The sequence below is a fragment of the Crocodylus porosus genome, unplaced genomic scaffold, assembly GCF_001723895.1.
Source record: "Crocodylus porosus isolate Cpor-Errol unplaced genomic scaffold, CroPor_comp1, whole genome shotgun sequence".
NCBI lineage: Eukaryota > Metazoa > Chordata > Crocodylia > Crocodylidae > Crocodylus > Crocodylus porosus.
Genome location: NW_017728931.1, coordinates 56,026,993 through 56,042,453, shown reverse-complemented (window position 1 = coordinate 56,042,453; position 15,461 = coordinate 56,026,993). Strand labels below are relative to the sequence as shown.

The following is a 15,461-nucleotide window of genomic DNA, read 5'->3' as shown; positions in this document are numbered from 1 at the left end:
CAGCTGTAGCCTCACTAGGGCTGAGTAAAGTGGGAGGATTGCATCCCTGGTTTTGCTTGATATGCATCAGTGGATGTATGCCAGAGTTTGGTTTGCTTTGCTGGCCATGGCATCTCATTGGTGGCTCATGTCCATCTTGTGATCAATCGAGACCCCCAAGTCTATTTAGGTCATGGTGCTAGCCAGGATAGCACTGCCAAGCCTATAAGTACGATGCTGGTTTTTCCTCCCAAGGTGGAGCACCCTGCATTTCTCTGCATTAAAGGCTATCAGGTTTTGGTCCGCCCACCTTGTGAGCCCGTCCAGATCGGCCTGTATCCCCAAACTGTTCTCCAGTGCGACTGCCTTCCCCAGACTTTAGTGTCATCTGCAACCTTTGCCAGTCTGCATCAGATGCCCAAATCCAGATCATTAATGAAAATATCGAAGAGTACTGGCTGGAATACTGAACCCTGAGGGACACCATTAGTCACCTTGCGCCATGTTGATTTGCTCCCATCAACCACTATTCTTTGGGTCCAACCCTGGAGCCAGTTCCCCAGTCACTGAACAGTGAGATCAAGCCCAGTTTTCCAGCTTAGCCATGAGGACATCATGGGAGACCAAATCAAAGGCCTTCTTGAAATCCAGATATATGACATTAACCTCGTCTCCCTTGTCCGAACAATGCATCACCTGGTCATAGAAGGAGACGAGGTTGGTCAGGCAAGACCTTCCAGCAATAAAGCCATGTTGGCTGGCACTCAGAGTTATCTTCTGCTAACCTGCTGCTGTTAGCCTTGATAATTTTCTCCAGGATCTTTACAGGGATGGATGTCAGACTAATTGGTCTGTAATTCCCTGGGTCTTCCTTCCTTTCTTGAAGATTGGGACCACATTGGCTCTTTTCCAATCCTCTGGTACCTCTCCCAAGCACCAGGAGTTCTCAAATATCTTTGCCATAGGGCATGCTATGATGTCCGTTAGCTTCTAAAGGACTCTCGGGTGCATACCATCCAGGCCCATGGACTTGTGGATGTCAACTCTTACAAGGTGTTCCCTCACTTGATCTCCATCAGCTGTAGGCCCATCTTCTGCCCCCTGGATGCAATGTATCCTATCTGACAGGGTGACCCCTTTGGACACATGGAAGACTGACGTAAAGTAATCGTTTAGGAGATTTGCCTTTTCCTGACAGTCAGTCATCAGCTGATTTAGCAGGGGTCCAATGTTGCCTTTGTTCTTCCTCTGATTTCCCACATACCAAAAGAAGGATTTTTTGTTGTCCTTCATTCTCATAGCTAGCCTGAATTCAGTGTCTGCGCTGGCTTTTCTGGTCCACTCTCTACAGGTGCAGGCTAGTGCTGTGTAGTCTTCTTTGGTGAGGACTCCCATTTTCCGTCTGGGGTAGGCTTCTCTTTTTAGCTTCAGGAGGTCCAAGTTCCCTACTGAGCCCACTGACTGCACTTCCTTCAGGATAGGATAGACTTTCCTTGTGCTTCAAGGATTATGTTCTTAAGGAACACTCATTCCTCATGGCTCCCCTTTCTAAAGGGCCATGGTATCCGAGTACCTGGTTGACCAGTCTCCTGAGTTTTTGAAAGTTGGCCTTCCCAAAATTGAGGATTTCTGGTTTACTGAGGCACCTGCCCACCCTGCCTTGAACTGAGAAAGTGATCAGTTCATGGTCACTGTCGCCAAGCTTCCTCTCGACTCTCAGATCATTCACCAAATCATCCCATTTGACCAGAACCAGATCCAGCAGTGCCTCTCCCCTAGTCAGCCCATAGACCTTTTGTGTTAGGTAGAGGTCATCAATGCATGTGAGGGAAGCCAAACGACTGGTCAGATTTGGCCATGTCTTCTTTCCATGACATGCGGGGTGGCTGAAGTCCCCCATGACAACCAGACATCTGGAGTCTGCAGCCTCAGCCAGTTCCATATTGAATTCTCAGTCCAGCTTTTCCTCATGGTTGGGAGGTCTGTAATAGACTCCTACAGTTATGTCCCCTTCCCCATGCTCCCTCTGTATTTTAACCCAGAGGGTCTCGAGAGGCCCTCCTTGGCTGCTAAACTCCGTTTGAAGGGAAATGTATTGCTCCTTCACGTAGAGCACTACACCCCCCCCATCCCTCTTCCCAACATGGTCTCTCCTGTACAAGGTATAGCCTTCTATACCTACAGACTAGTCATAGGTGGAATCCCACCAGGTGTCTGTTATCCCTACGAGATCATAATCATGGTCACTCAGGAGTAGGGCCAGTTCCTCTTGCTTATTCCCCAAATTCCTGGCATTTGTGTACAGGTAGGTGACCTACTGTGAGAAGCCCTGGGCTTCCCTGTGCGCTGGAACGTGACTTTTCCTTAGGCTGTGTTCAGAGTGGATTCTCTTGGGCTACCTGGTCTGTTACTACTGTGGCTGTCATGACCTGGACTAGAACTGTTAATTGATTGCCCATCCCCTGGAGAACCTAGTTTAAAGCCCTGTCAAGTAGGTCAGCTATCCTGGCCAAAAAGAGCTTCTTCCCTTTCAGGGTGAGGTGGAGGCCATCCCTCTCCAACAAGCCACTGCTTCTCTCCCTAAAGTGTGGACCATGGTCAAAGAAGCCAAACCCCTTGCGATGGCATCATCACCAGAACCTTCTGTTGACCTCTCCAATACATCTCTCCTTCTGAGGCCTGTGACCTGTGACCAGGAGGATCAAGGGAAAAACAAAAAACAAACTATCTGTGCCCCAAGAGCCCTGTAGTCACTCATAACCCAACCAGGACTGTTCAGAGCCATGACATTTGTGCCCACATGGATGAGTAGCATGGAGTGATGGTTGGAGAGCTGAATGAGTTTGGGGATCCTCTCATTTACATCCTGGACACAAGCCCCCAGGAGGCAGCAGATCTCACAGGCTAAGGGGTCAGGGCAACAATCACTCCATCAGTCCCCCTCAGGACAGAGTCACTCACCACAATTACTCTGTGTCATCCTCTGGGCGCAGTTACTATTGGCTCTCCATCCTCACATGCTGAAGCCAGTGGCTCAGCTGACTCTGCTGACATCAGGGTTTCAAAACGGTAGTGCAACTCCAGGGGAATGGTCACCCTGGTGCACTGCCTTCTAGGGCCAGTGACTACCTTTGTTCAGGCAACCCCTGGCTGGACTCCATGCCGGTTCTTCATGTCCACCATGGAGTCGTCAGCCATCTGGTGGAGAGCCTGGAAACCATCCAGGGGCTGCCTGTTAATTTTTTAGGCTCTGGGGCCCGGAAGCATGGCCACTTCACTTGTGGGGTCTGCTCCCTTTTGGGGTCTCTGGCATGCCAGCTGGAGAAGATCCAGGCCGCAGTCCAGAGACTACACGCCATCAGGGACTGTGAGCAGGAGATCGACTCCTACTACCAGGCCTTCCTCCCCCAGGAGGCAGAGGGTAGACCACAGTCTCCCTCCAGGACAAGGGAGGACTTGTCCTGGAGAAAGACTGCTGGACCTCCCTCACGGACCAGCACAGGGCTTGGCCCAAGGTGGCCAAGAGCCCCAAGGCCCACCACCCCAAGGCCCCTGCCCCACTGGATCTGTAGACAGACAAGGCCAAGGCCCCCAAGGGGACACTTGCCTGCCTATACACAAATGTCAGCAGCTTGGGGAACAAACAGGAGGAACTTGTCCTCCTGCTAAACGCAAATAACTATGATGTCATAGGAATAATGGAGACCTGGTGGGACTCCACCCATGACTAGGCCACAGGTATAGATGGCTATACCTTGTATAGGAGGGATCAAGCGGACAAAAGGGTGTAGCTCTCTATGTCAAGGAAAGTTACACATCCCTGCAAGCTGACATTGGCACCCATGGTGGAAGACTTGAGACCCTCTGGGTTAAATTCCATGGGGAACATGGCACAGGGGATACTATGGTGGGAGTCTACTACAGACCCCTACCCAGGGTCAAGACCTTGACCAGGAGTTTGCCAGGGAATCGGCCAAAGCTGCGCACTCCCCATGTATGGTTGTCATGGGAGACTTTAACTACCCAGGCATCTCATGGGAGGAGCGCTCAGCCAAATCCGAGCTGTCACAAACCTCTCTCTTATGGGTGGATTACCTCTATCTGATTCAGGAAGTTTACGGGCCAATGAGAAGTAAAGCATTGCTCGACCTGGTACTGGCAACCAGGGACGACCTATATCAGCGACCTAATGATTGAAGGGAAGCTGGGTGACAGTGACCATGAGCTGATCACCTTCAGCATTCACCATAAAGCTGGCAAATCAGACAGTAATACAGAAGTCCTCAACTTCAGGAAAGCTGACTTTGACAAGCTAGCTAAGGAGGCTTGTCAGTGAGGCCCTAAAGGGACACAACCTAAAGGGAAGGGGAGTTCAGGATGGGTGGTTGCTCCTCAAGGGAGCAATCCTGGATGCACAAGCAAAGTCTATCCCGTCTCAAAGGAAAGGCAGCAAAAGGGCACAGCAGCCCCCTTGGCTCTCCAGGGAACTAGCGGATCTCCTGTGTCTTAAAAGAAAGACCTACAAAGAATGGAGGACTGGAACCACCACCAAGGAGAAATACTCTGCTCTGAGCTGGACCTGCAGAGAGCAAACCAGAAAAGCCAAGGCTGTGATGGAACTCCACCTAGCTACAAATATCAAGGACAATAAAAAGTCCTTTATTAGATATGTGGGGAGCCAGAGGTAAAGCAAGGGCAACACTGGACCCCTGCTAAACCAGAAGGGACAACTGACGTCAATGAAAAGCAAACTTACTAAATGGGCACTTTGCGTCAGTTTTTCACCAGTCCCATGGGACGCCCCTGCTGACTATTGGACAGGGAGGCCTGGGTGAGGGATATTCCTTACCTCCATCAGTGCTGACCTCATGAAGGAACACCTTGACAGGCTGGATACCTTCAAGTCAGCTGGCCCTGACTGCTTACACCCCAGGGTACTCAAGGAGCTGGCTAGCACAAGCTCCTTGAGCTGGATCTTTGAGAACTCCTGGTGCTCTGGTGTAGTGCCCAAAGAATGGAAGAAGGCCAATGTCGTGCCTATCTTCAAAAAAGGGAGGAAAGTACATCTGGCAAAATACAGGCCCATCAGCTTGACTTCTATCCTGGGGAAGGTCTTGGAAAAGATTATCAAACAGACCATCCTTAACAGACTAGCTGACGACAATATCCTGAGGGATACCCAGCATGGGTTTGTTGCAGGTAGGTCTTGCTTGACCAATCTCATTTCCTTTTATGACCAGGTGATCTATCACCTGGACAAGGGAGAAGATATTGATGTCGTATCTTGACTTTAAAAAAGCCTTCGATCTGGTATCTCATGATCACCTCTTGGCAAAACTGGCTAACTCCAGCCTCGACCACACCACGATCCTCTGGCTGGGGAAGTGGCTCCATGGCAGGAGCCAGAGGGTGGTGGTTAACGGATGTCAATCATTGTGGTTTTCTGTGACTGGTGGGGTCACTCAAGGCTCTGTCCTAGGGCCTATACACTTTAACATCTTCATCAATGATGTGGACATCAGTGCCAGAAGTGAGCTGGCCAAGCTCACCGAGAACACCAAACTCTGGGGTAAAGCATCCACACCTAAAGACAAGAGGGTGATCCAGGCAGACCTTGACAGGCTCATGAACTGGGCGGATGAGAACCTGATGGTGTTCAACACGAAAAATGCAAGGTTCTCCACCTTTAGGAGGGAAAACCTGCAGCATCCTTATAGGCTCAGCAGTGCTACACTGGTCAGCACTACAAATGAAAGGGACTTGGGGGCCATGATTGACCACAAGATGAACATGAGCCTTCAGTGTGATGCTGCAGCTAGTAAAATGAGCAAAATGCTGGCTTGCATCCATAGATGCTTCTCAAGCAAATCCCGGGACGTCATTCTCCCGTTATACTCATCCTTGGTAAGGTTGCAGCTGGAGTACTGCATCCAGTTTTGGGCTCCACAAGTCAAAAAGGATGTGGAGAAGCTTGAGAGAGTCCAGAGGAGAGCCACGTGCCTGATCAGAGGTCAGGAAAGCAGACCTTAGGATGAGAGGCTGAGAGCCATGGGACTTTTCAGCCTGGAAAAGCGCAGGCACGGGGCGATCTGATGGCCACCTACAAGTTTATCAGGGGTGTTCACCAGGATCTGGGGGAATGGCTGTTCACCAGAGCACCCCAAGGGATGACAAGATCGAATGGTTACAAATTCCACCGTGACCGATTCAGGCTGGGCATAAGGAAGAACTTCTTTACTGTCTAAGCCCCCAGGGTTTGGAATAGACTACTGCCGGAGGTGGTTCAAACACCCACTTTGAACGCCTTCAGGATGCATTTGGATGCTTATCCTGCTGGGATCCTGTGATCCCTGGTGACCTCCTGCCCGTGGGGCAGGGGGCTAGACTCGATGATCCTTCGGAGTCTCTTCCAGCCTGAATAGCTATGAAATCTATGAAGTAGGCATCCAATTCCTGCTCCCCCTCTCTAATGGTGCGCAGCCACTGCACTGTTGCCTGGAGTTCCTTAATCTGGCAATCCAGGGCCTCCACTAAATCAAAAAAAATGGAGAAACTGCAGTCTCAGGAAAAGAAATAGGATGTATCCACTGCTACTTCTCAATAATGGATGCTTTCTAAGGGGAAAGTGATCTGAGAAGATCAAAAACGCAGAGGATGTAGCAGACTTCCATTTAAGTCCAAGAGTTATGTTCATAAAGATAAGGGGGGAGGAAGGGGGAGGGGGGCAAAGAAGAAGATGCCATGCCAGTGGCCCTACCCAAAAAATAAACTATCACAGGCCTACCTGCATACTCCTTATGCAATGCATACAAGGTCATACAATGGTATTTTTCAGAAGTAAGATGGCAAATTCCCTTTCCAAACACTAAAGTCTAAAGACTGGCTCCTGCAGAAGTTGGGAAGTCTTTATTGGAGATTGAAATTATATACTGGGACAGGCTTCCTGCAGAAGTTGTCTGCATTGTCTTTGCAGCACTGATTAAACCAAAAAGCAATGATACAAACACAGCAGAAATAGTTTTATCTCCCATGTGATAAATATTGGTTCTGCTTCAAGGAGTGAGAGAGTTGGTACAGGGAATGTCAGTGTCAAAAAGCACTAGTCCTGAGGTTGAGGGCTTAGCCACTACTACTGTTTATAACCCTTGGAATAGTACTACAGAATTGGACAATGCTCTTAGCAGGTTTTATGAGACGCAGGACTTAGTAGTGTAACACTTCTTTACCAAGAAATAGAAAAAAGAAGAAATTTCTTTTTGACCTGTGGTACAGGGGATCTGGCCCTTCAAGGAGAATTGCAGAAATTGACTTCTGCCATACTGGGATAAGGGAACAGCTAGTCTAAGTGAATCAAAGCAGCAGCAACATTCCAGGAAACCAAAAGGGAGTCTGCTAAGGCACTCTAAGCTAAGGACAGCTCAGCACTAGAAGAAGCCTGCCTTCTTTCAGGGTCACAGAAAGATCTCAAACTTATCAGAAAAAACACATTTTTAATCTAGCATCTCCAGATTGGCAGTTCTTAAAAAAAGAAAAAAGTCCTACAAGCACTACATTATTCTTTAATATATGTATATAGCCTGAGTACCTGCAGCTCCAATGAAGTAAAAAAAAAAATGCAGATGTGAATGATCTCTGAAAATCAGGACACTTGAATCATGGCCTTAAATATAAATGAGTGAGTGACATGAGGCACTTGCATTTATAACTTTGGTGCAAAATAAGTTCAGTTAGAAAAGCAGTTAAATTAGGGCTGATGTCAGTTATTTATATGCAAAACAGTTAATATTCTAACATAGTAGAACCACAGGATGTACTACCGTCATTTCCATGCCTAGTTTTCTGTTTCTTATTAGGCACTCCTTTTTTATTAGCACTACCAAAAAATTAACACCCCATTTTATGATCACAATTAAGGTATTTTAAATGTATATTTCAATTAATTATAAAATGGAAGGTGCATGATATCTAAGTATCACACAGTATAAATTAAAATAGGTCACTGATTTCATCTAGTAAGAAATAAACAAGATGATCGATCCCATTCCACAATAAACTACTTCACAAAATTTCTGATTTAAAAATACAACAAATGTGAAAACAGCAGCACTAATATGTCCAGAAATATTTTCATAACATTGCTTAAGTCTTGTTCAAGAACGCCAAACTTCCTGCTAGTATTTTTAAGTACAGTTTAGCATGATGAAGTTTTATGTAAAGATTTCAAGTGTTATCTACTGACACTGTAGTCCATAGTCATAAGTATGATAAAATAAATACCTTGGCTGTGTAAAAGGAAGAACATGCTATCATATGCTGAATACTCTCATAACACCCTGCTTGTTTCCTTTGTAAGGTACTAATTGGGAGCTCTTGAAGGACTGTCAAGCATTTAATGAGAATCTGAAAATACAAGGATTACAATATTATGTCCTAAATCTACATACCTTTTCCAGAATCAGTGCCAAACAATGTAACATTTTACTATAACATTTTAAAACAGTTTACTACATACATAGAGTGAAATCCTAGCCCTGCTAGAATCAATTGTAAAATCCCCCTTTATCTCAATATGGCCTGGATTTCAGCCATTAACTTTTAGCAATAAATAGCGAGTTCTGCCTGAAGTAGTAGACACACAATTAAAGATGCATGGTGGAGTCCTTTAGTGTTTTAATTAGCCAGAAATGAAAGACTCTACAGTGCGATGATGAGTAGATGATACAGATAAACAAATCTACTTAAAATTGTTTTTGAGCAGGTCACAAATGTAAATGAAAAAACAAAAACAAGTTTAAATACTTTTCAGATTAGTTTTCTTTTCTACTTGATTCTAAATATCAAAGACCCATTTTTCTGTCTTGTTTAACACATATGGAAACCAAATTACTATCCATTTGAACAGGGATCTGAACATGAAAAGCAGTTTCCAATTGTTGGCTGTGCTTTTTTTTAAGATATCAAACAAATAACTGCTTAACCAAGAGCTCATCACAAGTAATGTAATAACATCTACATCGCTTTTCCTAATTGTTTCCATCCTCTCTAAGATTTTTAACACAATAATCATTTCTGACTGCTTTAAACTATGTAAATTGGTCCTTAATTTAAAATCCATGTTTGCTATTTGTTGGTCATGAATTTGAAAGTCTTTGGATATTGCCACAATATATTTTCCTGAAAACCTGATGGGATTTAATAGTATTACTACTAAACACAGAAATAGAGGGAAGGTACACAGTCTTTTATAGGAAATATGCAAACTTTTGGAAAGAAATGTATTTTTAAAAGGAAACATTTCTCCATTGAAAACTGAAGGGTACATTATTGAAAAATAAAATCAACTTCAGCCCCCGAAGGGAATGGACCACCTGAATATCAGAGACAAATACTTAAAAAAGAACTCTGCAAACACTTCCTTTTCTTCCTTCACAGTGGTATTTGTAAACACAATATGGATGGAAGTTATGGCCAAGATTCTGTCATAGCTAGACATATATTACAGCATTGATCTCAGTGCAGTTACTCTTCACTGATATTAGTATGTCTGAAAACACTGTCCAGATACATGGATTTATAACTTAATGGGAGTGCTCAAAAGTTACAGAAATATTAATAGCTTCCCTTTTGGTAGCTCATCTTTAGTTCATCTTTTGTACACATTGTTATAAATTCGATTGTACCCATACATTCAGGCTAGGTACAGACATTCAAAAAGCCAGAGGCAGAATTGATCTAAATTATGCAGTTTTCTGTAAGCAAGGTAGTTTAGTTCAGTAGTAAAAAGAACACACATTTGCCGTTGGTGAGGAGGAGCAAATCTTAAACTGGGTTCACTATTTTTAAACCAATCTATGTGTACCAAACTTCTGTTCTGTTACAAGTATAGACCAGTTTGTGTGCCAAGCATCTGTTCTGTTATGGGTATCTTCTCTTCAGCAACCCCTTACAAAAAAATCTTACCTGTGTGTCCAAAGATGGCTGATTAGTGTGTCCAAAGATGGCAGGATTGACAGACTCTACTACATCTCAGACATGTGTTTCCATGTGGGGTGGGTGGTGCTGGATTTTTGATTTGGTCTGCAACATGCTGTTTCTGCCACTCCTACTTTTCCATCTCCTGTTGTTGTCATGAGGTTTCAAAGTACTGAGATCCCTACAAGAAACTCTTCCTCCATTTGGGCCAGTCCTGGGCAATAGTCTCCTATGAGTTAACATTGATGTTGCATTTTTTTAAGTTAGCCTTGAGAACATCACCTGAAGCTACACCTGAAGCACTTTCTCTGCCCTTCTCTTAAACATACAGCTTGCTGAGCTAGGAGAATAAAAGACACTTTTGGAGCCTGGAGTTGGACATCCAGATGACATGGCTAGCCAATGAAGCCAATGTCAGATGATCCTCACCTCAATACTTGTAGTGTTTGGTTGCAGAAAGATGCTAATGTTGATGCATCTGTTTTCCCACTGGATTCAAAGGACCTTCCACAGGCAGCATTGATGACACTTCTCCAGTGACTTCAGACATCTCCTGTACACTGTCCATGTCTCAGCTCTGTACAGCAAAGTGGGGATCACGACTGCTTGATAAACCATGAGCTTGTTTTTGCTTCTGATGTCACAATCTTTAAACACCCATTTCTTTAGGCATCCAAAGGCTGCACTTGCCTATTTGAGGAAATGTTGGATTTCTTTGTCCATGTCAGCTGTTTGAGAGAGATGGCTAAGGTAAAGGAAATACTCAATGTTCTCCAGAGTCTAACTATGGATTTGGATTGCCAGAGCTGGGGACTGTTCCTTAGGAGTGTGTTGATATTTAAGTCTTCTGGATGTTAACTGTCAGTGCCATTTTTTTTGTATGCCTCAGTAAAGACAATGATGATTGCCTGACGATCTGCTTCTGTGTGAGCACACGCTACAGCATCATCAGCATACTGGAAATCAATGACTGAGGTCGAGCTGGCCTTCGTTTTGGCTCTCAGTTGAAATTAAACAGCTTACCATCCATTTGGTAATTTAGCTCCACGTCAGCTGAAAGCTTGTTGGTGGTCAGATGTAGCATCATGACAAGGAATATTGAGAAGAGTGTTGAAGCGATGACACAACCATCTTAACTCCCATCTTAACCTCAAAGAGTTCTGTGATAGATCCATTACTGAGAACCACTGTTTGCAACTATCATGGAGCAGGCAAGGAATACTACTAAATTTCAAGGCATCCATACTTCACAAGGATCCTCCACATCACTTCTAGGCTAATAGAGTTGAAACCTCTCATGAGGTCAAAGAAAGGCCATGTAGAAGAGGCTTGTGTTGTTCCCAGCCTTTCTCCTGGCACTGGAAAGCTGAAGATCATATGTCAGTTGTGCCCCTTGATGCCTTAAACCCACATTGACATTCCAGAAAGAACACTTCAGCAAGTGCAAGGAGACATTTCAAGCAAGTTCTTGCAATGATCTTTCCTGAGATGGACAGCAAGGTGATTCCTCTATAGTTTCCACAGTCAGACTTGTCTCCTTTCTTGAAGATCGTCACAATCCTGGTATCCCTGAGATCATCAGGGATTTTCTCATCATTCTAGGTCCTTAAGATGAGGGCATGAAGCTGTGATGTGAGCAACTCTCCCTGCTGCTTAAAGATTTCCATGGAGATTCCATCTGCTCCAGATGCCTTGTCCTTCTTCATCTGCTTGATGATTTTCCTCACCTTGTCAAGGGTTGAAGGGATTCCAAGATCATCTCTGACTGGGTGTTGCAGGATGGAGTTGAGAACACCCTCAACAACAATCATCTTGACTGAAAAGGCCTTCAAAATGTTTCTTCTAATGCACACTGATGTTTCCCCTTTTCTCAGTCAGGTCTCCTCCATCCTTATGATCCATCCAACTCAAGGGAGTTGGTCCCTGAGTGCTCAGACCATAAACAGTTTTGGTGGCACTGAAGAAACTGCATATCATGGATGTCAGTGAGATGTTGAATCCCCTTAGCCTCATCTTCCCACCATTTGTTCTTCATATCACAGGTCTTCCTTTGGAACTCTGCTTTGCCTTACTGGAAATTCAATTTCTTTTGCTTGGAGGTGGTGTCATTTTGCTAAGCACAAAGGGTATTGCACTTGAGATCAATCAACCCTTGGATCTCCCGGTCAAATCTCATCAAACCAATCTTAACATTTCCTGGTAGAGACTCCAAATGTCTCTTCACAGATGCTAATGATGGTGGTCTTGAGGACACCCCACACACTGCTGACATGCTCCCATTGTTTTTGATTGGAATTTACCAGTTTTTCATTGAGGAACTGGTGGAAGAAGACTTGCTTGCTTGGATCTGAGTCCTTCAACACTGACCTTTTCTCAGCATTGCTTCTGCTTCAGCCATCATTTGCTGCAGCAGTTTGAGTGACATATATACCAGTTTAGTGATGTATATACAGTTTATATACCCATTTATATATATAGGCCAGTTTCCAGTTGTGTGTACTGGTAAAAGTACACTTCACCTGGGCACAATGTTGGTCTATCTTTTGTTTACTCACTCAGAGAATTTGAATTAAACTATTTCTTTTCAAATGATCTTACCTGAACCACTGGCACTGAAGAAATCTTGTGGTAGATAATTGGAGCAAGGAGACTATAACATTGAACAACAGCTTGCAGGGCATAATTTGCATCATTTAACCAATTAGCAAGCTCAATTGCCACAAGCATTCTCTCACATTCAACTAATCTAGCAACCTGCAAAAGAATAAAATTTATATTCAGTTATAACTTTAAATTACCTATCCCAAAAGGTGGAAGAAGAAAATTATTTCTATAGTTTAAATGGCAGTATAATAGTATAGTAAATAAGATGTCTGAATTTAGAATAAAGCTTACAGCGATCCTTAGGAGTGTATAAGCAAATACATCATTGTTCATGACATCAAAGAAAATTGTAGCTTTAACCTAATTTTATCCCTCGAGTCTATTAGTCTATGATGTCAAAAAAACTTGTACTTCAAACACAGAGCCATTTTAACGGAGCAAGAAGAAACCATAGCATGAAAAATTAGTAAAATTGTAAAGTCACATGCCATCCACTCATAGCTAATTAGTGGGAGAAAGCATTAACCTTTTCTTGTTTTGACATTTTAGGTCCCAGTCCTCCAGCCTTTGCATGAGTAAAGCCAGTGAGTGAAGTGAAACTAAAATTGAAGTGAAGAGTTTTATAGTTTCTCAAAGGAGCAGAATTGATAAACCTTTGTGTTATTACCTTCAAGAAGTAATACCTTACCCTTTGTTAGAGTTGGATAGGCAGGAATAAACTCAGGCTATTATACCCATGACATTCTATCAGAAGTCTAACACTGAAGAAAAAGCACAAGTGACAAAAATGTTTATAGTAAACATTCACTGCCTTCACCTCCACTTTCACCTGAAGCACACCCTGAATGGCTGAAATGGACAGTTACTACCAGTGCTGCTGCTGCAGCTGCCACTGCCATCTGCTCTGCTGCTGCCCCTTCTCAGGCCTGACAGACTGAGACGGAGACTGCATGGCCACCCAGGCTATGGTACAGGCACTGCAACAGAGCCTCCTGCACTTCTGGGCCAGCTGCTAGTGGGCTATGTCTGCAAGGATGGCCTTCAGGCAGAACTGTTGTCACGTCTTCTGGTGCCCCTGCTCTGCCATCTGGGCAGCTATCGCCCAAAAGATGTGCTCTCTGCGGCAACCAGCTTTGAATTGTCAAGGCACATCCTCTTGGCCCCAAATGGCCAAGTCAGCCACCTCATCTGCCCTCCAGCTGTGTCCCTACTGATGGCCTTGGGCAGGCTCCTCTGCCGAGGTCTCACCACTTTCCTCACAAGGAAAGATCCTGGTGTTCCCTGTTTAAAAACTGCACATACTCTGATAAAAACCAAATTATCCAAATCAATGTTCTTCCTACTTGACTGGGGGCAGGCAGGAGTTCCCCATGGCAAAAACTTAACAGCCAGTGAACAGCCATGCTGCTCCCAAAAGCAGCTACGCCACTCCCAAAAGTGGCCACAGGGCTTCTGGAAACAGCTGCAGCCTACATCCAGGGCTTGCACTCCCCAGCCAGCACTCACAGGGGGGGCACCAGTGCTCCTGCCTGCCTCCCCGCTCATCGCCTGAGCAGGGAGCACGGCCTGACAGGGGGTATATCGGTGCTCTCAGGGGGTGCACATGCACCCCCTATGCATCCCCACTGATAGATCAGTTGGGCAATGTTTTATTGATATATTTATGATATTAAAGCAATTTGGAAGACTACCAGTGCCTCTATCATCATAATAAAACAAATTCTAAATATCTACAGGTTTCCCTCACTTTATGCTATACATGCATTCCTGGAAAACAGCACATAACCTGAACTTGCATAAAGGGAACCCAATTTACAATGTAACAAATAGGGATACATTCCAAGACCAACTCTACTGACCCCCAGACACCTATTTCTACCACTTTTACAAGACAATTTTGATACTCACCAACAGCAGACAATACACACAAACACAGGGCACTATCATAATGGGGATGGCAACTACATAAACACGTGTCACTGACAACGAGCGTGAAGCACATATCCACACAGGAGACTATTTTGGTGCATGTCACTCCCACAATGCACCGCACAAAGCAGCTGACTGCAGGCTTCCACCACACCAATCACATAAAAGTGAATTTACCTTACATATAACAAATTTTTGGTATAAAAAGAGTCATCACATAAGAGCAAATTCACACATACAGAACCCACATAAAGCAAGGGAAACTTGTATATACTTTGCCATTTAAATTTGGTTTTTTATCACAGAAAAATCAGTTGCCCCTGCCCCCTTCTCTCACCAGGATATGGGAAGTTGAGCAACACTGATATGCCAGTCCCCTGCCCCTGCCCCTCACTCCCAACCCACAGCCCTCCCTCCGCCACCCCAGTGCCCCTCACTCCGAACCTGGAGCTCCTGCCTGCCCCCACAAGCTCTCTCCCAGCAACAGCTTTGTCCCAGCACCAGGACATGTATCCAGCTTCTGCTTTGCAGCTCTGAGCAGTGCAAGCCCATGCTGTTCTGCTCCATGCACCTGTGCCCAGGCCCCAAAGATCCCCTAGTCATTTCTGGGAAGCCCACAACTGAGGCTCAGGGACTGGGCTGGGCAAGCCCCTTTCTTTCCAGGCTAGCCTACCCCTGCACAGGCTGCTCTAGCGGGGCAGAAGGGTTCTAAGCCCGGCTTGACAACCTCTCCTACCTAGCCTGCTCTCCCACCCCTAACCTCCATCTCTCTCTCTCCCCCTCACACACACCCCTGCTGCCACCTTAACTCCTCCCTCCAGCCCATCACACACCCAGGTGGTTCCTGGGACCAGGAGCACCCCCAGGCTGGGACTACATGTCCCAGTGCCAGTGTGAGCATGGGACAGGGATGCAGTGTGGAAGTTACCCCTACAGCTGAAGCTCCTGCCAGCAGGTCCTGTCCCATCTGGTGGTTG

General features: G+C 45.2%; 1 protein-coding gene across 7 annotated transcripts in view; it reads right to left on the bottom strand.

Moving 5' to 3' along the window:
- Nucleotides 1-15,461, bottom strand: part of CFAP54 (cilia and flagella associated protein 54) — a 221,250-nt gene that overhangs the window by 145,675 nt on the left and 60,114 nt on the right. For all 7 annotated transcript variants that reach the window (XM_019545081.1, XM_019545083.1, XM_019545088.1 and 4 more), the window contains exons 25-26: nucleotides 12,550-12,705; nucleotides 8,257-8,379 (exon numbers count right to left, since the gene is read on the bottom strand). In XM_019545081.1, coding sequence (XP_019400626.1) covers nucleotides 8,257-8,379; nucleotides 12,550-12,705 — 279 coding nt within the window. The remainder of the gene's footprint in view (nucleotides 1-8,256; nucleotides 8,380-12,549; nucleotides 12,706-15,461) is intronic.